Raw genomic sequence first — 22,956 nt, 5'->3', positions numbered from 1 at the left:
AGTGATAAGATGACAGTCAGCAGAAATTAGCACAGACAGCAGCACTAGCAAAAAGTCACATACCATGCAGGACGTTATACTCACTGCACCTTTTGCTACAATCAACCGCCCAGATTCAGTGTCTGGGAGGGCTATAGCGCTGCGAACACTCTCCTTTTGCAGGGGAGAGGTACGCATGGGGACTGGTCCACGCACCGCCTGGGAGATCTGCGTTTTCCACTGTTAGCCGGAGAGCTCTGAGGAGGAGTGGCCGAAGCAGGAACAGCAAAGCGACGCCAGCACGCATAAGAGAAGGTGCGCTGGGCTGAGGGGAGGAGCCGCTAAACCAGGGAAGGCTGCCTCCCCTCGCTAGTGATTAACCCCAAGGACACTGGTTCCCCTCCAGCAATTATACCCTGGTGGTCCAGCGGTCAGATGGGGTATGCCAGTGAAGGGGGAGCCCACCGCCGCCGGTCTGTCCCCAGAGTCGGCGGCTAAAGACTGCAGTTTTAGCCACGTGCGTGCACGTGGCTTACCTGGCCCCGTGCATCCGGCAGCAGTCAGTGGGAGGTCCCGGAGCCACGCTAGTACTGACTCCGGGGTCCCGCTGCGATCCCCAGATCAGTACTGGCGTCACAGCGCCAGCGGGGCTGTTGGAGCGGCAGCATGGACGTCCAGATGGACAGTCTGATTCTGCCGCTCTGAAGAGTAAAAAATAAATAAATAAAATCTTTAGAAAAAAAATAAAATAAAATTAAGCTTAGGGGCTGCTTATGCAGCCCCACCGTGTCAGGGTGACCCGACTCCGGCCGGGCACCAACTAAAACTGAGGTGCCTGGGCTCAGGGGCGGGGTATAGAGGAGGATGGACCCAAGTGCATCCTGGGAGCAGCAAAGCTTTAACTGCGTGGTGCCCGTGGATCCAGATCCAGCTATACCCCCCAAGGTCAACCCTGTGGACCCCCTATGGACCCTGAAGTAGAAATATATATTACACATATGCTGTCATAGCCAAACATGTCTCTGTATATACCACCAGACTCCTCCTCCGCAGGTCACCAGCATTTGTCAAGTCTCCATGCTCACCAGCTTGTCACATGCCCATCATGCTCAGCAGCTAACGACAGTAGTGCCACTTATGCACATTATGCCACACAGTAGTACCACTTTGACATTGACATTCAGATTATGTCAAATGTGTACCTTTGTCTGGATAATGCACTGCAACCCCAGCCAAATACGGAGACTGTCATATGCTGCAATTTGCAGTTTATGCTGTCACCCCCCACGATGCGCCCACATGCCTAGCATGAACACTAGTAGCTTTATCGTCTACAATACAGGATACACAGGACATATTCCCTATTTATAATTTTAAAATACGGACTCAGATTAGACATACCTGAGTATCTTGAAGTTGAGATTCCAATGTAGAGAAATCTTTGGCAAGCTTTATAGATTTGCTGTCTGCTTGTGAATGAAGACCAGTAACATTGTCCAGCTCCACCTGAAATGTCAATAAGTGATCAATAAAATACTCAAAGTAAACTATACACTGATTTTAGATATTAATCAACCTACCTGCAACCTATTTGCCTTTTCAGCCAGCTCGGCCCGAAATCTGTCGCCCTCTGTAATTTTTACTTGCAGTTCCTGGAGCTGTACCTCTGTTTTCTTCCTCTTATGCTCAGAGTCTCCCTTACCCTGCAGAAGAGCTTTAACCTCATTGGCTAGCTCATTACGTTCACTTTCCAGAGCCTGTTTGGTCTTTTCCAAGTTTCCTTTCACCTAAGAGAAAAAAATATGCCTTTTATTAAGCAGCAAAGGCTCAACACACTACTTTTGGTTAGTCCAAAAAAATGCACTGTTGTATCACTGTCACTGCCCATGCAGAGTCCCAGCATAAACGTGTTCCCAAAAGCACAGATACATTGAATTATGCATTGACTGGCAGCAACTTGAGCAGTAGAGGGCATGGAGTTATGCTGTGCTACTAATATCTGCTCATACAAAAGTCTCTAGAATACCTACACTTCTCTAGGTAGGTCTTTTCATTTTCTTGCTTCTGTTGTGTTGAGATTCCCTTAAAAGTACAAGTAACTGCTTTGTCAGTTTACTTTCAAAGAAAGTTGACATTGATTATGGCAGTACAGACCTTTCTGTTAGGGGTATTACCCGATCCAGCCACCATAGGTTCTTCTGATGGCAGAGCGAGATTTAAACTAAGAGGGGTTTCCAATTAGCAATGACAGCGATACATTTTCTCTGGATAAAACTTTCGGACCCATCGCACAAATTTGCCACTAATCGCATGTATGCACATTCCTGTTTATCGGTCAATCCTATTGCAAAACCAACTAACACATTCGCACAACAATTCTAGCAGAAATGAAAAGTACAGGTGAAAATGGGAAACTCAGCCTGTACCCCAAAGGTAAACTAATATTGGGTAACAGTAAAGATGTCGGTTAGTGGCCATAAAGGGTTTGGTGTTCTTAAATTATGTCAAATGGCTGCTATATGCATTTTTCTATAACAGTGGACAAAAAATATTACTATCATTTTTTTTTCAAAGGTAATGCTCTAGTTAAATTAGGGGTACATACAGTGGGGGTAAGTATATTTGAGCCATTTATGGGAGATTTAATTAAAAAAATAAAATAATAAAAAAAAAAATACAACTGTCACTGACTCCTGCAATGTTTAAAAACACCTGCCCCATCCACAGAGACTCCAAAATACCTAACCCACTATTTTGAACCCATTATCCTGCACTCTATTTTTTCAACCCAAAAATGACGTCATTATTGGCCCAAATAAGCCAATTAAAAAAATATTTTTGCCTAGTCATTAAGGGGAATGTCCCAGGTGTTCTGCACAAAGGGCCCAATACAGACCTGTTCGCACGCTGCCAGCTGATGAGAAAATATGCTAATGAAGTTGCGGTTGACCTGAACCTACCGCAAACATTGCTAATCTATGTGTGTGTAACTAGACGTTAGGATGCGTATGCACGCACCTGTAATGGCGTTGAAACACAGACACGCCTGCGTTTCTCTGACCACCCCTGTCACCACCCTCAAACGCTCCGGTCCTGTAATCACTGTGTGAAGGTTCTGCGTGCTAGCTGCGGTCGATTTACGATAACAGGCTGCGTGCGAATGCAGTCTTGCGATCGGGTCTTAATCGGGCCCAAAGTCCCAACATTTTCAGCCAAAAATAGTGATTTGACACTACTTTTCACCTACTCAGATGGTGAAAACTAATTGTCGATAATTGGAAGACTTCGGACTTGTGAAGACTGCGGCTAATTGGATAGCCTGATAACCATTTTTGGAGAAAAAAGGTTGCGCCGAAATGAACACAGGTGGGTACCGAGCATTGGCAAAAGTAGCCTGCCGAATAGCCAAACAGATCCACTGGGTCAAACTTTGCTTGGACGCAGGACAACCCCCCCTGAGGTGCATCATAAAGAACAAAAAGAGCATCATATTTGTGTAAGCCCGCTGTACGGGCCACATAGACACGGATAACTCACCACACCCAGGGAGTGCAAAGCCCCCCCCCCGAAGAATCCAGGAGAACTGGGACAATCTGCTATTTGATATGCAAGGCAGATAGTACCTTCGGCAAAAGGGAGGGCAAGTACGAAGTTCCACCTGGTCGTCGTGAAAAACAAGAAATGGAGAGACTAGAAAGAGCCCCCAACTCTGAAACACGCCTAGCCGTAGCCAGGGCCAACAATAGAACCAGCTTCCAAGTGAGAAACTGCAAATCCACCTCGTCTAAGGGTTCAAAAACCACAGACGGAAAAAGAGAAAACTAGGTTGAGATTCCACGGTGAAGTAGGCGAAACATGAGTCCAGAAGGGCTCCCAGATGTACCATCCTTTGAGAAGGGGGTCAGAGAAGACTTGGCTGGTTCATCAACTGGATGTGTGTTTGTAGAAAGGCAATGGTTATCTGAAAATGGCGGTGAAGGATGTCTGGAGAGTGTGCCAAAAAGCTAGGAGACCAGTATCCAAAGCAGCTTCTCCTAAATAGGAAGCTGCATCCCTGATGTGCGAGATGTAGGACTGCTGTTTCCGAGAAGCTTCAGTGGGAAATCTGTTCTCTAGAGCATCTGCCCAGATCTCAATGGATTGACCACCCAGGCAGTAGCCACGGCTGGACGAGTAATAGCACCTGTAAGATTTGATTGAGGACGCTTACCTACATGTACCTATAGCACCCTCTCAACCCAGGAGGATTTGATTCAAGATGGTCGATGTGCATCTTGTTATACATCATCATTCCAATCTGTCCCTCCAGCCCCTGCTCAGGAGCCCTCTTGGGATTCCTTTTCACAGGTGTTGGCAAAGATTGTGCACTGCCTAGCAGTCCCTGCAGTAACTCCACCTATGGGATTGCCACAACAGGTACACGCGATACCGGGAACTCCTATGACTCCTTCATGGAGAGACATGCTCTCTACCTCAGTGCAGTCTAGCGGCTACTTCTACAGCCTTTCAACAACTGTTGCAAAGTCAAGCGCTGCTTGCTCTGTCAGTAAAAAAAAATAGAAAACAGAGAACTGGTACGAGCCACATAAATCTTGAGGGCACGTACCACATCCAATGAGGCCTCACCTGCCGAGAGGTCTGGAGAATTAAAGACAGGCACAACATTTCCTCATTAATGTGGAAATTAGAGACCACCTTAGGAAGGAACCCAGGGAGAGTTTGAAGCACTGCCCTGTCCCTGTGGAACACTAGAAATGGGGAACGACAAGAGAGCCCCTAAATCGGAATCTCTTCAGACAGAAGCAATGGCCAGAAGAAAAACAGTCTTGGCAGTAAGCTATTTGAGGTCCACTGAGCCCAGTGGTTCAAAGGGAGGGCCCTAAGGACAACAGGCAAATCCCAAAGGCTCTACAGGAGGGACGAAGGGAGGCTGGATACGAAGGACTCCCTGCAGAAAGGTGCGACCGTCAAGAAGAGGAGCAAACCGTTGCTGGAACCATACTGAAAGGGGCGAGACATGGACCTTCAGTGTAGCAAGGCGGAAACCAAGGTCCAAACCTGCCTGCAGGAAAACCAACACTCTGGATATCCTAAACACATGGGGGTCATAACTTTTTGGATGACACCATTCAAAATAGGTATGCCATACCCTGTGGTAAATTCTAGCAGAAGCAGGTTTACATGCTCTGAGCATGGTGTTAAACCACAGAGCCGGAAAAACCCTTGGGACCTTAAGAGGAATGTCTCAAGAGTGACGCCGTCAAAGACAGATGACCCAGATCTAGGTAGAGGCAAGGACCCTGAGAAAACAGGTCCGGACGTTGAGGCAACAGCCACGGAGTGTCGATGGAGAGGCTCCGAAGAGCTTAGTACCATGAACGTAGGAGCCACCAGCAGTACCGTGCCTCCCTCTTATTTGAACTTTCGTTGAACACGAGGAAGGGGGGAGATGGGAACAGGTACGTAAACTGGAAGGTCCACTTGACAGAGTGTCCACCAAGAGAGCTCTGGTGTCTCTTGTACTGGACCCGTACTGTGGCAGCTTGCGATTTAGTTGAGAGACCATGAGGTCCACTAGGAGCTGAAACACTTCTTGGTGAAGAGACTATTCCCCAGGATGCACGTCGTGATGGCTGAGGAAGTCCGATTCCCAATTCAGCACTCCTGTAATGAACACCACCGATATGGCTGGTAGATGGCTTTCCACCCATGTCAGAATGCGTGACACCTCTGTCATTGCTGACTGACTTAAGAGTTCCTCCTTGACGGTTTAGGTAAGCCACCGTCGTGGCGTTGTCTGACTGCACTTGCATGGGCTTTCCGTGAAGCATCAGCCTGGCTTGTTGTAGGGGCCTGAAGACTGCCTGAAGTTCCAATATGTTGAGCAGATTCTTCTGCGGTCCACCTTCCCTGAAAGGGAGTTTAAGCTCGTCACTGCGCCCCAACCCCGAAGACTGGCATCCGTCATCAGAAGGACTCAGTCCGAGATCCACAAGGGACACCCTCTGACTTGGTGGCTACAGACAATCCACCTCACCAGAGACAGGAGCACCTCTGGAGAGAGCACCATCGTTTGAGTCCGCCTATGATGGTGAAATCTGTCCCACTTGGAGAGGATCGATTGCTGCAGAGGCCGGGAATGAAACTGGGCATACTCCACCATGTTGAACATCGACACCATAGATCCCAGTAACTGCATTGCTGAGTGGACTGACACTCGGCGACTGTGAAGGCATCTGCGTACACGCATCTGCATAGTGGAGATCTTTTCTGCTGTCAAAAAAATCCTTTGTTGTGAATCAGTGAGACGGAATCAGTGAAGACTTCATCCAATTGACAAACCACCCGTGTACCTGGAGCACAAATATCGTTAGCTGCAGATGGTGGTGAAGCACCTCTGGGGACCCTGCTAGCAGTAAGAGGTCGTCCAGGTATGGTAACATGCGGATCCCCTGCAGATGGGCTGCCATTACCGCCATGACCTTTGTAAACACCCAAGGTGCAGTTGCAAGGCCAAACGGTAGAGCCTGAAACTAAATGTTGTGACGCAGCAAACCTGAGAAAACGGTGACTTGAAACAATCGGAATATGCAGCTATGACGTGGCGAGCCGCGTCTGCCTCCTCTTGGCAGTGTTTGGCTTGCGGCCAGTGCCAAACAACCACTGCCGCTTCTTGGATTCCGGGCGCCGAGCTCCACATAGCTTGCGCCCGGAGCCAAGATTCTCCCGCTGCCACTTTACCGCTGACGCTGGTGGAAGGGACCAGGTGGTCTCTTCACCAGGTACCCGCCACGGCTGCCTACCCCGGCGCTGGGAACAAACACTGTCCTAGCGCCGGGCACGTAAGTGTCCGGCAGGGGACACATCTCCTCTGCCGGCCCCTGCAGCTGTGCCGATGCTGGGATCAGACACTTGATCCCAGCACAGCTTTTCACAGCAGCAGCCAATGCGAGTCTGTCTGACTCTAATTGGCTGCTATAACAAACAGCGTTGTGTTTGTTACACGCTGTGCTGCAGTGAGCTGTCAGGGATTGGCCACAGCACAGCACATCCCCGGGGACCCAGCTACTTTTTAAAAATAAGTCCCCAGTGCTCAATCCCGGGTAAAATTTGCGCTATAGCGCGTATTTGCAAACACTGTAAACGGTATTCACAATCTTGTTCAAATCAGGGCCAAACAAGACTTTACCGTCATAAAGCAAAAACTCCAATCCCTTCTTGGATTCCACATCAGCCCTCCAAGAACAGACCCACAGAGAGCGGAGAGCTGCTGAAGAAATCCTGACATTTAGTAAGCCAATATCCAATGCTGCCTCATTTATGTAGGTAGCAGAATCTCGGAGGTTTCCCACAAGATTCAGCTGTTCTCTGGTAGCATTATGGGCTAAGGATGTTTCCAGGCTATTAGCCCAACATTCCATGGCCCGAGCCACCCAGCAAATGGCCATAGCTGGTCAGCACGATACCTCTACCTTCCTATCTGTAGAATCCTTCAGGGACGATATGAAAGGCATAGGTAGCGTTGCACTTTTTACCAAGCGCGTGACATGGGAATCCATCGGTGGAGTCTCCCACTTGGTAAAATAATTCTCAGCAAAAGGATAAGCAGAGACAGACGCTTCTGCGGTTGATAACGCTTTCCAGGCGTTTTCCAAGCTACCGCCAAGTGATTCACCAGTTGGTCAGACAACGGAAATATAGCCTCAGGCACCTTTTCTTCCATGAAATATGCATGCCTAGACTTAAGCTCATCCTCAATGATCAGGGCTGCCTTCACAGCCTGCATCAGACCTGGAATATATATTTTTGACTTGACCCCTGCCTCTTGGGGAGGGGGCTCAGAGTCAGACTCATCCAGGAGCAGTCCATCAGATGACACATCTTCATCCCACACCGTAGATTGCGACTACAGCAAGACCCTTTTAGCAGTTCTGCTGACGGGTGCGTCACTCTGCCGGGCCTCAGTCGCACCTTGTAATACAGCGGAAACTGTATTAACCCACTGGGGGGAGCAACACTTGCGTGGGTGCAGATGGTTGCAGCAGGTTCTGCGCTGGCAAAAGGTGCTGTTGTTGAAAACCGAACTGTGGAAAGACAGGAGGGCCTGCCAAACGCCCCGCAATGGTTGTCAGTGCTTTTGCAAAGCACTCCCTTGGCGGCTCCTGCTGAGCGGCAGAAGCCGCAAAAGGGACCTGGAAGGGTATAACACTGCAAACATAGCCTCTGAGGAGTCCATGTCCCCCGCCCTTAACACTGCTGTACATTTTTTACAGAATAGCTTAGTAGGAGCCACATTAGGCATGTCACTCTCACTGCCAGACATAGTGAAGAGAATACCACTCTTTAGATGTGACTGCATAGTAAGTTAACAGACTGCGACTTCAGCTGCACCCGCACACCACCAGTGCTATGGCTTAGAATAGCAGAATAGGTACAGGGATAGCAAAAATTGGCTGACAGTACAGAAAGAAAGTCAGACAGACAACGCTAGCATACAGTCGCAGACAATGCAGAACAATACTTGCACTTAATGACACTTACTAGTCAGCTACACAGACTTAGCGTTTAGTAAGACAAAGCACTACATACACTGACCACCACCAGGAGAAGCGGTATAGGGGGACCCAGACTCCGCACCGCTCGCCGAGATCTGAGACACGTAGTCAGGAGAAATGGCTCATGGTGGGTGGAGACAGAAGCGGTCACAGCCCAGCCAGACCTACTCTGGAAAGGTGCGCTGTGCCGCCAGCAGGAGCAGGCTGTGAAATAAGCAAGGCTGCCTTCCCTGGCCAGCGATTAACCCCCCAGGACACCGGAGCGTTTCCGCAAAACTCCAGCCCGTTGTCCCAGGTGGCTTTGTGGAAGCGCAAGACTCAGTGCCTGGCTCCACACGCTGTCAACCCCAGGGAGTCCCCAGCCCTGGAGAAAAGACTGATTCGGCGCGTACCATTGCAGTGTGCGTTACTTACCTGCAGTCTAGGGATCCTTCGGGGTCCATGCTAGCCAAGACCCCAGAGGCCCGCCGAGATCCCACGATCAGTACCGGCGTCTCAGCACCAGCGGGATAACGCGGCAGTGCGAATTTCCACTGGACTTTCCGCACTGGAATCTTCAAACTTCAGGGGCTGTTAGCAACAGCCCCACTGCGTGTTCAGTGACCAGACTCCGGCCGGGCACCCAACGAAACTGAGGAGCCCCTGGCCCGGGGTATAGAGGGAGACCAGTTGCATCCTGGGAGAAAAATTTACTGCATAAGGTGCACGGATGACTGCATCATCTATACCCCAAGGTCACCCTGTGGACCTTCTATGGATCCTGAAGTAGAAAGTCTGATTTCCTAAAGGAGTTGGTATGATCCACATAGATAGAGGGCATGTACAACATCCAGAGAAGCTTCACTTACAAAAAAGGTCTGGAGGCTGGAACCTCAATTTCTTCATTTACATGAAAAAGGGATGCTACCTTAGGACGGTAACACGCCCTGGTACGTAGAACAGCTCTATCCTGGTGAAAGATCAAAAAGGGGGAGCAAGAAGAAAGTGCTGTCAAATCAGAGTCCCTGCGGGCAGAGGGGATAGGGAAGAAAAACGGTCTTCGCTGTCAACCACTTGAGGTCTACTGAGTTCAGGGGTTCAAATGGGGGAGCCTGTAGAGCCCTGAGAATTAGAGACAAATCCCAAGGAGGAACAAAGGGAGGCTGAACCCTCAGAACACCCTGCAAAAATGTTCTAACATCAGGCAGAGGGGCCATCCTTAGCTGAAACCAAACTGATAGTGCAGATACCTGAACTCTCAGGATGGCCAGGCGGAGACCAAGGTCTAACTCAGCCTGGATAAAAGCACGCACTCGGGAGAGCCTAAAAGCGGTAGATTCGTATTTTCTATGGAAACACCAATTGAAAATACGAATGCCAAACTTTGTAAAAGATGCGGGCAGAGGAAGGATTCGTGCCCTAAGCATCATCTGAATTACAATGCTAGTAAAACCTTTGGCTCTTAAGGTGGAAGACTCAAGAGCTACACCGTCAAAGACAGACAAGGAAGGTCCGGGTGCAGGTCTGGCATAGAGGAAGAGGCCATGGAGTGTCTATGGAGGGACCATATCAGATGATACTGCCCGTTCGACCGGGAGAGAATACATAGCTGCAGAGGCCTGAAATGGACTTGGGCATATTCCACAATGTCAAAACTGGATACCACGCCCCCCCCCGGACCTGCATTGCTGAGTGAATGGATATCCTGATTGCGGAGCAGCTTTCGCACCCGCAATTGAGGAGCCGAAATCTTGTCCACTGGAAGAAAGCCTTTGTGCCAGGGAATCCAGTAGCGCCTCCTAGATGTACCATCTGCTGGGTTGGAGAAAGGGAAGACTTTTTCCCCAATTGATTATCCAGCTCTGCTCCTGTAGACAGGCAGTCGTCAGCTGGAGAGGTTTTAAAACCTCCATAGACTGCCAATATCAGGAGGTTGTCCAAGCATGGCAGTATCCGGACTCCTAAAATGAGCAGCCCTGACTGCCATTATCTTGGTAAACACCCGAGGGGCTGTGGACAGACCAAAGGGCAATGGTAATGTTGCTGAAGTATAACAAAACTCAGAAGCCCTTGGTGGAATAGTGCAAAGGTGGATGCAGATATGCATCCTGTATGTCCAGGAAACCATGAAATCCCCAGGTTCCTTTGCCAGCATAATTGACCGTAGGGTCTCCATATGGAACCTGGGCACATGGATGAACCGGCTGAGAGATTTCAGATTCAGAATAGAACACAGACTCTCAAACTCTGTCCTCAGGACCCCACACAGTGCATGTTTTCCAGGTCTCCTCACAATCACAAGTGAAATAATTAGCTTCACCTATGGAGCTTTTAAAATGTTTCAGTTAGTAATGAATACACCTGTGCACCTGCTAGGTGAATCGGTAAAATGTGAAGTGTGTGGGGTCCTGAAGACAGAGTTTGAGAACCACAGGAATAGAGCGAAGAGACCAAATTAGCTTCTGAATCAAATCTGAGTAATAACGGCTTCCTTGTTAGCCAAAGAAACCGGGATTATCACCCCTGAATTTAGCAAGGCATGTATGGTCTTCTAGAGGGCAAGGGCCTAGAAAGAATCTGATGGGGGAGTTGTGCAAACAACCTTCTGGGGAGTAATCCTTTAGGACGATGACACGCAAGAATCCCCAGTATGGAGGGGGATTTCCCATCTAATGCACTCTACCTGTGGGAGAGGGTAAATAGACACTAGTCCTTTCGGAATCTGTAACAGGTTATCTGGAGTGTTCCATGCTTCCCCCATAAACTCAGTAACCAGTTCAGATTAAAGTAATCCAGCCTACAGTAAATCACTATATGGCGTCTGAATGCTTTTAGGAGCCGGTACTTCATCTTCTATATTGGAGGATTGAATTAACAACCCCTGCTAGATAGGAACATCCACTGATTAATGACGCTTCTCCTCTCGGATATAGAGCCAGAGGGAGAAACCTGTGTATCCTCTGCCTCCTCAGATGATGTATAAGAATCTGAAAGCAGGGTGGCCTGGAGGATGGTGCAGTCCATTTATATGCTTAGACGGCAGATTCCTTATTTGCCTGTAACATCTGCAGATATGTGCATGCTAAAAGCCAGGTTTTGAACTAAGTGGACATACCGCACCATCCAGGAAGGATGTATGGGAAGAGGAAACATAGTAGGCTGTAATCACTGTGGGAAATCCAAAGTGGGAGGCAGTGTGGGGACTGATAAGCGGTTCACTAACTGCGTCATAACCCGAGACCAGGAGGACTTTCAAGGTGACCCCTAGGTGCTTGCGAGGTGGACTGTTGTGGTGAACAATCAACACAGTCCCTCCTGTATGAAATCCTGAGAGGCCAACTGCACAGGACTTACATGAAACTAGTCTCCTATTTACCTTTGTCCTGAGACATTGGAAATATTAGCAAGTAACCTACAAGTGTAGGGTTAACCATGCAATGTGACCCCCTTCACAGATAAAAATAAATGAAGTACTCTCTAACCCCTATACACCAGGTAGTTGGGGTCTAGGAAAAAAACAAAACAAAAAAAATTTTCTTCAACAGCAGAGTTAGCATAAGTCACATAAAATGCATATATTTGCAAAAGGGTATTAAAGTCAACTACCTAAACACATACGATTGATAGAATCAACATACATGTAAATAGATCTGCAAATGGGCACTAAATCGCAGTCACATTGTCACTCAATTGCAGCTGAGCATCTCTGATTAATTAGGAGAGAGGACAGGCAGCTTAGTCTTCACAAGTAAATGTGAACTACAATTTAAACTTTACGCACATGGTACGTCAGGGTTAAATGGAGCAATAGCAGTGATAGTTATAACTGAAAGTCATAAATAAAACCTGCCTGAACCCGTTTCTCTTTACGCTTAGCATATACAAGTATAAAAGGTAACAATGCAATGTGACCACCTTCACAAATATTTAGTAAATGTGAAGTACACAGAAAACCCCATACCCTGTCAGAGGGATGAGGAGAAATAGCATTGATAGCTATAACTGACAGGCCATCAGAAAAAATAAAGGCAGTATAACATACAGCAGAACTAGCATAAGTCACATACATTTAAGCACTATATTTGCAATAGGCTTTTAGACAACTACAAAAAGCACAAAAGCTTAGTAGGATATTGAGCTCTGTATAACCTGGCCACCAAAGGAGATGTATACAGGGAGACTGACCAAACCTCCTGAGATTCGCAGCTACAGTAGAGCACTTTGAAAGTAGTCTCTGGATGTCTCAAATACAAGGGAGGCAGGGAGGAGCAACCCAGACACGCAAAATCCTTGCCTCTGGATCGGCGTCTGGGCTGGGGGAGGGGCTGTCAAGGAGAGGCTACCTTCCCTAGGCCGTATCAATCCACCAGGTGCACTGGCCTTTTACATGGCCGCGGCCACTGTCCCCAGCACCAGGTTTGTATGCCCCGGTGGTCTAGTGAGAGAAGCAGTCGTCCCCGGTTCCCTAATACAGTAACCTCCAGCAGTTCTCTACTACCGGAGGCATGGACTGCCACGTGGTTCCCCGCAAACGGGGGACCACCTTACCTGTGTCCGTGTGTTTTCCGATTGCAGTCCCGGGCCCAGCGTCATCGCTAGTCAAAGTCCGCTGGCACCCGGCAAAATTACCAGATCCCTCAATGGTGTTGCGGTGATGGTGGGGTAGGTGGAGCAGCAGCACGGGCGTCCATGAGGACGCCTAGCGCTGTTTGCTCTGAGGAAAAAAAAACAAAAACACAAAGCTTGGGACTGCCTGAGCAGTCCTGTCTAAAAAGGTGCATCTCCTGCACAGAAAAACTGAGTGCCTGTAGCCAGGGGCAAGGTATATAAGGAGAACGACCAGGTGCATCCTAGAAGCTAAAGCTTGTAACTGTTTGGTGCCTGGATCACTCCAACCCCATACCCAAAGGTCATTCCTGTGGACCCTATGGAACCCGAGGGGAAAAAAAAAAAAACTAATTTGGGGACCTATTTTGAGAAAACTTGCTTTATACAGTTAAAAAAATAAATAAATAATAAAAAAGAAAGCCCCATCATCACTGCTACAACTGCCTGAGAGAAGGCAGGACAGGGACACTGGGGGTGGTGCGGTTACAGCAGGGAGCTGTTTGACTGGCCCGGTGGCCACAGCTGCCTTGAGTACTGTGAGCACTGGTCTGGCTGCAGTCATGTCTGGGCAATAGCCCTTACACTGTGGCTGGGGAGCGAAGATGGAGTTAGAGAGGGGGCCCGGCACGGTCTCCTAAGCCCGGCGGCTGCCAGAAGATCAGCTTTCATCACGCGCCGGTACGCGGTTCTGACACACTATCAGATGCGACTATGTCACGAAACGCCCAGCTTGCATGGTCGCATCAGCCAGGTAAGTGATTAAAGTAGGCCAAGATCTCAATTTCTTACTGCCTCTCACCCGTTTTGTCTGCTCAAGCTGCTCAGAGAGGTCCTCAACCGCTTGTGCATGTTTCTGTCTGAGCTCCTGTATTTGGGCTTCATGTACTCGAGCTTCCTCTTCCAAATTTTTCTTCAGCTGTGTTACCTCTTGCTCCCGTTTTGTTCTGAGGAGAAAAGTATTTAATTATAAAACTCACCATGCTCGCAGATTGGAGAGGTTTATTGCACATTTAAGAGCTGCCAACCGATAAGTGGGGAGTGGAAAAAAAAAAAAAAAAAAGGGTTATGCAGATTCCTTCATGCTGTTAATACCGGAGTTCCTGCTGAGTTGCAGTTGAGTCCAATGTATCCTCAAGTTCTGTCTTTAGTGCCTCAAGTTCCTCTCCTAAATCACGCTTTTGCTTGTCTGCCTTGTTCCGGGCAGCTCTCTCAGACTCCAGATCTTCCTGTAGCTCACTTATCTGGGATTCCAGCTCCCGAATCTTCTTTAGAGCCATGTTCTTCTGTGAAGCCTCCTCCTCTACCCTATAAAAGTAGAACAGTATATGACATTAGCCAAAAAAACAACAATTCCTTCTAATAATCCCATTTAACTGTGGTGTAAGATGAACCACCATCTACATACAATTACTCTCCCAATCAAAATAATGTATACACTTGAGGGCTTGATTATACATATACACAGTTGATGCACTTTCCAGACACTAATGCCTGAAAATAAAAAGGGGCATGATTTTATGGTTTAAGGAAACATTTATACCATTACATACTACTATTGTAATGCAGCATTTTAACATTCATGCATTACCACCAAAAAGTTCTAGGTACTCCATGGCACCCCTTACAGTGGGATAACTCTCTTCAAGATTAAATAGAGATGGGATTGGAAAAGCACTCCCCAGATGGTATAGAATGTGGCTGCTCCTCTTCCACAACTCCCAGTAGCACATGAAGGTCTCTGAAAAATCTATAATAATATCTGAAACATGGGTGGGAAAGCTGGGCTTTCATGGAGTAACTAGAAGAAAAGGAATTATCCAGTACTGAATCTGCCTTTTTCTTCAACACTCAATGGTAATACTTCTATCGGGATGAACTCAAGCAATGCAATATGGAGCATGACAAAAGAAACCATTAAGCCAGATATGCTGCATAATCAAATGTTTAAATAGCCATGTGGAGAACATATCTCCTAAAAAGAGAATCAGCAAAGGATACAATAAGAAAACGATGAGGACTAGAGAAGATACCTGCTGCCTTGCAAAGTTCTGTCACTGAAGTCTGCAACTTCTATGCCCAAAAGCTCAAGCATGTATTACTTCTCACATCCATCTAGAATTGGCTTATTGGGATCATAAATAATAAGTGTTCTGCAGTCTTAAGCAAACACTACCACTTTCCTCAGTGAAAGGACGCACATCACTCCCTCCTATGTAATCTAATGAAGCCTGGTTGTGATCACATCGAATTAACAAAGCTAGCTGGAGACTGTACATGTGCCATCTTGACCAGAGACATTGTTTGGAATGTTGTTCTTCACCATAGTAATAGTTGAGCACTTAACACTGGTAAACATTGAGAAATCTGTACTTTATTAAAATGCTTAATATATTTTGAAACGTTTCCTCTAAACAACTTTTTTCAGTAGGGTATTTACTTTTATTACAGATGTGCGTAAACAAGCTGATTTGGTCCTATTTACAACCCAACCATGTGTCTCTAAGAAGGTAATAAACGTCATTGGTGGAGATTTGTTAGCATGTTTAAATTTTCCTATAACCAGGTGGCCATCCAGGTATGGCCAGATCTGTTGTCCCTGATTTCGTAACTCTACAAGAGTTTGTGACAAGAAATGTTCTTCGAGCTGCCGCCATGCCAAATGACATCTACTGTATGTCAAATGGATATTTTGTCCAAAGATCTAAAGTTTAAGGAACTTCCAGAGTTTCATCTGTAATATGAAAACAAGAAATCATCCTTACTGATACCAAAGACAACAAAGTTCACCAATTCCATTCAATGATGGCAGTCATTAAGAAACTTGTTTAGACTCCAGGAGGTCCAATTCAGTTAAGAGCATAACAACTCACCCTGCAAGTGGCCATATGCCACACTTACGGTAACCCAGAACTCTCAGCTCCTTAAGGTTCCGTATTAAAATCTAAAAGTCCGGGGGGAGCTGATGTGCCTCTGACCAGCGTTTCCATGCCATTGCGAGGGCAGTTTGCTCCGCAAGTTCCTAATTTAACCTACTCCATGGTGAGGAAGGCTTTGGAGGTCTTTTAACAAGGAATACCCTTTGCTTTTCTGATCTGAAGGAACTGGAGTGACTGCTTTGATTAAAGCTTGTAGGCTGTTCTGTAAGGCTCATTGTATCCTTAAGTATGATGGAGGCCTAGATTGTACAAAGATATTTCTGATTATTGATGAAATTCTAATCTTGCTCCCACACTAGAACCCATTGATCATTGAGAGAATGGGTCCGATCCAGACAAATCTTTGGAATAAGAATGAAAGGCCAGATCAAATGAATATACAGAGGGCCTGAAAGGGCTGCTTAAAAGGTAGAATCAGTCTGTATATTCAGTGTTTCTCAAACTCTGTCCTCAAGGAACCCTAACAGGTCATGTTTTCAGCGTATCCTCAGGAATAATTAGTAACACATGTAGATCTACTGTGTCAATTAAGACTTTGTGCTTTAGCTAAAGCACAGGTTCTCAAACTCTGTCCTCAGGACCCCAAACAGTGCATGTTTTCCAGGTATCCTCACAGAATCACAAGTGAAATGATTAGCTCCACCTGTGGATCTTTTAAAATGTGTCAGTGAGTAATGAATACAACTGTGCACCTGCTAGGTGACCTGGAAAATGTGACCGGTGTCCTGAGGACAGAGTTTAAGAACCACTGCGCCAGATGATCTGGAAAACGTACAATCCATGAGGACCGGGTTTAAGAAACACCAGTATATTGCACGGCCTTCCAGGTTTATAAATTCTTGCTTTCCACAATTGCCGTCCCTCAATTGCTGTCAAAAACCAGGATTGTTCTTCTAGCAATCAATAAGTTTTACCTCCAGGAGGATTTTAGTGCAATACTTTGTTTTTTTTTTTAAATAAGTTTCCTTAAAGTAAATTAGATCACTTTGATTGTGTATCAGCTGCCTATGGTGTAACCAGAGGGCTCTTCTGACCATTACCAGTGAGGCCATAGATCGTTTTGAAAATGCAATTGCAATGGTGTCTAAAGAAGCTACAAACTCTTTGTATAATTCCCATACTTAACAGGTATTGGGGGAGATGTATGAAGCCCTGAAGCGGTATCTGCGCACGATACTGATACCGCTTCTCCCCGATGTATGATCGGGGGTCTGGGCGGTAAATGACAGGGGCGCATAGCGCCCCTGTCATTATCGGCGCTGCTATCTACAAGATAGCAGCGCCGATAGCCTGGGCTATGTACGAACGGTCATAACGCATGACCGTTCGGCCAGCTGTAGCTGTCGTTATCGAAAGCTACAGCCTGGCGCTAGCCTATCCCCACAGCAGGGACAGTGCTGTCCCTGCTGCCGGCTCCACGCGGGGATCTTGCGATACTTGTGAGATCCCGCGCATGCTCAGTGGAGCCGGCCGGGACAGACACGCCGCGCATCAGCACTAGAGTCGAAGCGGGAAGCATTATAGCGGCACGTTAAGTGCCGCTATAATACATCTACCCCATTGTGCCCTATTTACCTTGCCCTTAATGTTGATATGGAGTCCATCTCCACAATCTTAAAGCCATAGAGGATATGGCCTCTGTTGATAGGACTCATCAAATCTCACTGTGGTTCCCGAGTTGCTCCTAAAAAAAGAGCTTCAGGCTGAAGTGTGTTATTGGTTCAGATAATTCCCAAACTAAAATCTTGCTGAAAAAGCATATAGAAGTTAAAAGTCCTAGTAGTTTTAAAATAAATAACATCTGTAAGTCTGCTACTAAACTCAGCACTAAATTGATCTTCTATCCCTGAGGACTGACTTTCTGAATGAGAAACATTACCTATACTTCATGTTTAAAACAAAGATCTCCCTTAGTAACGAATCTTCATTCATCCAATGAATTCTTTAAAATAGTCTGGAGACTTTAGTTATTCTGGGATTTGCAAGTGTGGTAGAATATTTTGTTTTAGCCCAAAGAGTCCCAAAAGGCTTCACAGTTTTTCCTAACATGAGATTTGTTAGTCTTTCATATCATACATTCTGCAAGAGTACTTAAAAAAACGAAAAAAAAACAAAAACAAAAAAACACACTAAATCACCAACTAATCTTTCCTGATATATGCTTATGAAAACACTGACACCGACCAGGTGAGAGCTGTTTAGGGCTACATCCGGCTTCCAGACAGTTTCTTCCATGCTTTCAGTCCAAATAGAAGTAATGCAGAATGCTGAACTTTTCCTACCTTCCAGCATGACACTGTGTGCACGCATGTTCAGAAAATGAGATATGGTAAGAACTTACCTTTGTTATCCCTCTTTCTTCGTAGTCCATAGGGTCCACAGGGTTGACCTTGGGGTATAGCTGGATCTGGACCCACGAGCACCACGCAGTTCAAGCTTTAGCTCCCAGGATGCACTGGGTCCATCCTCCTCTATACCCCACCCCCGAGCCACAGGCACCTCAGTTGGTAAGTAGCCAAGGCCGGAGGAGGAAAAACAGAGGGAAGGAAGACTGGAACACACAAGAACCATACTCACAGAAAGGGATTTTGAAAACCGGTGACGAGCCACACAGCCCATATGAAGCCAGGTGCGTCAGGGAGTGCGCCCTGTGGACCCTATGGACTTCAAAGAAAGCGATAACAAAAGGTAAGTTCTTACCATATCTCATTTTCTTCTTCAGGTTTGACCTTGGGGATGTCGCAAAGCAGTCCAACTAAGGGCGGGGACGCTCCTCTGCTGAAAGGAGAATTCGGCACCCGAAGGAAGCATCCCGAGAGGCGAAGGTGTCAAAAGCATAGAACCTCAGAACGGTCTGGATGGAAGACCATGTGGCCGCCTTACGCAGTCGAACAGCCGAGGAGCCACGGCTAGCTGCCCACAGACCGAGTAGAATGAGCCTTAACAGAGGCAGGAACAGGCAAGCCCTCCTGAGTAGAAGCCTCAGAAATAGCCAAATGAAGCCATTTAGCCACAGTTTGTTGACAGGCCAACTCCTGAATAAGGAAGCAAGACTTCCGAATGGAACTAGTCCGGTCCACAACTTCAGAGAGCCCAGACCACATCCAAGGAGGCCTCACCAGTCGAGAGGTCAGGTGACTGAAAGGCCGCCACAACAATTTCTTGATTAATGTGGAATTTAGAAACCACCATAGGAAGAAAACCCGGAGGAGTGCGAAGTACCGCCCTGTCCTGGTAAAATATCAGAAAAGGAGGATGACAGGAAAGCGCCCCAATTCTGACACCCTCCTGGCCGAAGCAATTGCCAGGAGAAAAATAGAGACTTAACAGTCAACCACTTTAGTTCCACCGACTGTAGCCGCCAAATCCCAAGGAGCCACTGGGGGGGGGGGGGGGGGGGGGGGGAGAAACAAAGGGAGGCTAAACCCTGAGAACACCTTGGAAAAAGGTGCGAACATCCCGTAGTGGAGCTATCCTTCGCTGGAGCCACACAGATAGTGCAGACACATGAACGTTTAAAGAAGCTAGGCGTAAGCCTAGGTCCAATCCAGACTGAAGGAACGCCAAAATTCTAAAAACACGAAATACCTGAGGTTCGTAGTTTCTCGAGTCACACTACTAAAAAAAAAAAAGAAAAAAAAAAAAAGTATGCCACACACTGTGGTAAATCCTGGCGGAGGCAGGCTTGCGTGCCTGCAGCATCGTACTGATGAGCCGGAAAAACCCCGGGACCTTAAGACGGATGTCTCAAGAGCCACGTCGTCAAAGACAGACGACCCAGATCCGGGAAAAGGCAGGGAACCTGAGACAACAGGTCCCGACATTGAGGCAGAAGGAACGGAGCGCCGATGGAGAGGCTTCGAAGATTGGAGTACCAAGGACGTCTGGGCCAAGCAGGAGCCACCAGCAGAAGCGTGCCGCCGTCCTGTTTGACTTTCCGAAGGACCCAAGGAAGTAGGGATATCTGAGGGAATAAATATGTCAACTGGAAGGTCCATCTCACCAACAGCACATCCACCAGGCTTGAGTCAGCATCTCTTGACCTGGACCCGTACATGGGGAACTTGTGATTGTGAGAGGAGGCAGTCCCCACTTGTCCACGAGTAGTTGAAACACCTCTGGGTGAAGCGACCATTCCCCGGGAAGCATGTTGTGATGGCTGAGGAAGTCAGAGAATCGAGAAGGGCCCCCAAATAAACCATACTTTGTGATGGAATAAGGGAGGACTTCCTCCTATTTATCAGCCACCCGTGCACTTGCAGACAAGCGATCGTCAGGTGTGCTGGTAGGAAGGTACTATAGGAACCTGACTGTAGGTGTCCTGGATGTCCAGGGAGACCATGTAATCCCCAGGCTCCATAGCCAGAGTGATGGAACGCAAAGTTTCCATCTTGAATTTTGGCACTCTGAGGAACTTGTTTAGCAACTTCAGATTGAGGATAGGCCGATGAGACCCATTGGGTTTCTGCACCAGAAAGAGTAGAGTAGTAACCCAAGGAATCTATGGCTCCCTGAATCTGCAAGGCCTTGGTCTCATCTAGAGGACTACTTGTGCAGAAGAACTGTTGGGGAGGTCTGACGAAAGGAGAGGGCGTATCTCTGAAAGGGCAGTACACATCCAATAATTATCTCCCCCTCTCCAATGCCTGCTTTACACCTGGAGCAGGACTGCAGAAGAGGAGCATCAATCTGCACAGACTCATACAGCATCTCAGACTATGGCCCGTATTCAATTAGGGAGCGAAAAGTCCATGCCGGACTTTTCGCTCCACATCGGAGCTTTTCTGGGGATAAAGTATCGGGCGCATGCCCGCTTTATCCCAGTATTCAATTTAAATTTAAGAAAAAACGGGACCCAGCAAATGGAGATCTACGAAAAAAATTCGGGAATTTTTGGGAAATAATTGTAGGACCCCCCTAAAGATGTCCTGACCTGGGGGGAACAATATGGGTACCCCCGTTTTTGCTTGCAGAAGGTGGTCGTGTTTTTAAATAGCCGCGGCAGGGTTTTTTTTCCCCCGACATTGAAGAAGTGATGCAGAAGAGCACTTAGGGCCTCTTAAAAAAAAAAAAAAAACCTATCATATTTGGGGTACATGAAAATGGGTACTAGCATATTTTTAAGTCCCTAAAGTCATTTTTTAAAAATCCAGCAAAACTGCACCTAACGCCAATAGCCTATTCTCGAAAACACCTGCCGCATACTTGCAGAATAGCCCTGAACCTATTTCCCTATTTTTAAACACTGTTTCTCCCTTTTTTTTTCACCCCAAATTTTAATTCATTTGTTGGGGTGGTCCCTATTTTTTTAAATTTTATTTGAGTTTATTATTAAATGACATTCCCAGAGGTGTAGGCTATTTTTTTTTAAGCCTGCACCCCTAAACCTCAATTCTGCACTTTTTTTCGCCATGTAAAACATGGTGAAAACTTATCCCTGTTTTTTTTCCCCCAAAACGAACCTGCGAAAAGTCTTTGAAATTGAATACGGGGATAATTGAAATAGGCGAAAATTATGACTTCGACTTTTCGCAGCCTAATTGAATACCCCCCTAAGACTGGGAGTAATGTGACCCACCAGACAGAATTTTTTTTTTTTTTAAACTGTGAAACAAACTTCCACCCTGACAGTACTGGCACAGTGAGGGCTGTGAGAAGGAAAAGTATAGGGATAGCAAAATGGCTGACAGAGAAAAGAAGTTACAGTCAGACAGCGCTGGCACAAGTCACACAATGCAAGAATACCTGCACTAAATGCGCCACAGTCAACTACACAGACCAAAAGTCTGGTAGGAAAAGTCCTACATACGCTGACCTGATGGAGGAGATTTATGTAGGGGGACCCAGGCTCCGCTAGAAGAGACCAGCGTTCTGTGCCTTAAAATGGCCGCCGAAGCTCAGAGGAGGCGGACCTGGAGGAGTGCCAACTTAGCCCGCAGTGGAAAGTTGCCTAGTGCAGCGGGAGGAGGCGCCGGCTGTGCTGTATAGGGAAGGCGTCCTCCCCTGGCTTGCTATTAACCCCCAGGAAGCTGACGCTTATTTGGAAGTGCCAACCCAACGTCCCTGGTGGTCTAGTGGTAGTGCAGGCACAGTGCCCGGCTCTACATGCACCCGAAGAAGTCCGCTGCTTACAAGTTATCCCCATAGAATCTGGCTACAGTCCAGGGAGGCTCCGGAGTCCCTGCTAGTGGAGACCCCGGAAGCCCGCCGAGATCCCCAGATCGGTACCGGCATCTCTGCACCGGCCGGGTGGCGGAGCGGCAGCAGGGACGTCCGATGAACTGTCCGTGCTGACCGCTCAAAGTGAAGATCTTCTGGGGCTGTTTGCGCAGCCCCTTTGTTGCAGTGACCCGGCTGGCTGGGCACCTACGAAACTGAAGGTGCCTTTGCCTGGGGTATAGGAGAGGGGCCCCGAAGCATCCTGGGAGATGAAAATTAACTATGTGGTGCCCGATAACTGCAGCCATCGCCTATACCCCAAGGTCTCCTGTGGAGCCCTATGGACCCTGCAGTAGAAATAGGCCATAAGGGCAACAAATAGAGGTGAAGTTGTCATCCCCAGATGCGGGAACATCTCTATCAATGTCCGCCTATGGGTCACACTGGAACAGCCCTGAACACATTCAGACATTGCAAATGAAACTTCAGCAATGGGATTTGCCATATATTATATAGCTATGCCCTTTGAATGATACCACATGAAGGGTAGGACAGATGCAATTTGTAAGTGGGGAAAAATCCCACTACCGGTGTCTTTTAGACATGACAGCATGACACCAACTCGTTGACATGTAAAGAAAACACAGACTACAAAAAGAACCACTGTAAACACCTCCAGTGGCCAGTAATGGTCCATCCATATTGGCCCCTCCGCCCAGGTCCGAAAACTCCACTTCATC

General features: G+C 47.3%; 1 protein-coding gene across 1 annotated transcript in view; it reads right to left on the bottom strand.

The window, feature by feature from the left end:
- The window catches only part of MYH9 (myosin heavy chain 9), a 386,037-nt gene that overhangs the window by 77,502 nt on the left and 285,579 nt on the right, over positions 1–22,956 (bottom strand). The window contains exons 26-29 of the mRNA XM_088481216.1: positions 14,214–14,426; positions 13,921–14,065; positions 1,560–1,766; positions 1,381–1,485 (exon numbers count right to left, since the gene is read on the bottom strand). Of these exons, the coding sequence (XP_088337342.1) occupies positions 1,381–1,485; positions 1,560–1,766; positions 13,921–14,065; positions 14,214–14,426 (670 nt within the window). The remainder of the gene's footprint in view (positions 1–1,380; positions 1,486–1,559; positions 1,767–13,920; positions 14,066–14,213; positions 14,427–22,956) is intronic.

This window comes from Taudactylus pleione, unplaced genomic scaffold (genome assembly GCF_031769625.1).
Source record: "Taudactylus pleione unplaced genomic scaffold, aTauple2 ptg000266l, whole genome shotgun sequence".
In the NCBI taxonomy this organism is placed as follows: domain Eukaryota; kingdom Metazoa; phylum Chordata; class Amphibia; order Anura; family Myobatrachidae; genus Taudactylus; species Taudactylus pleione.
Note: the sequence above shows the minus strand (reverse complement) of the source record. Positions and strands in the feature narration are given on the sequence as shown.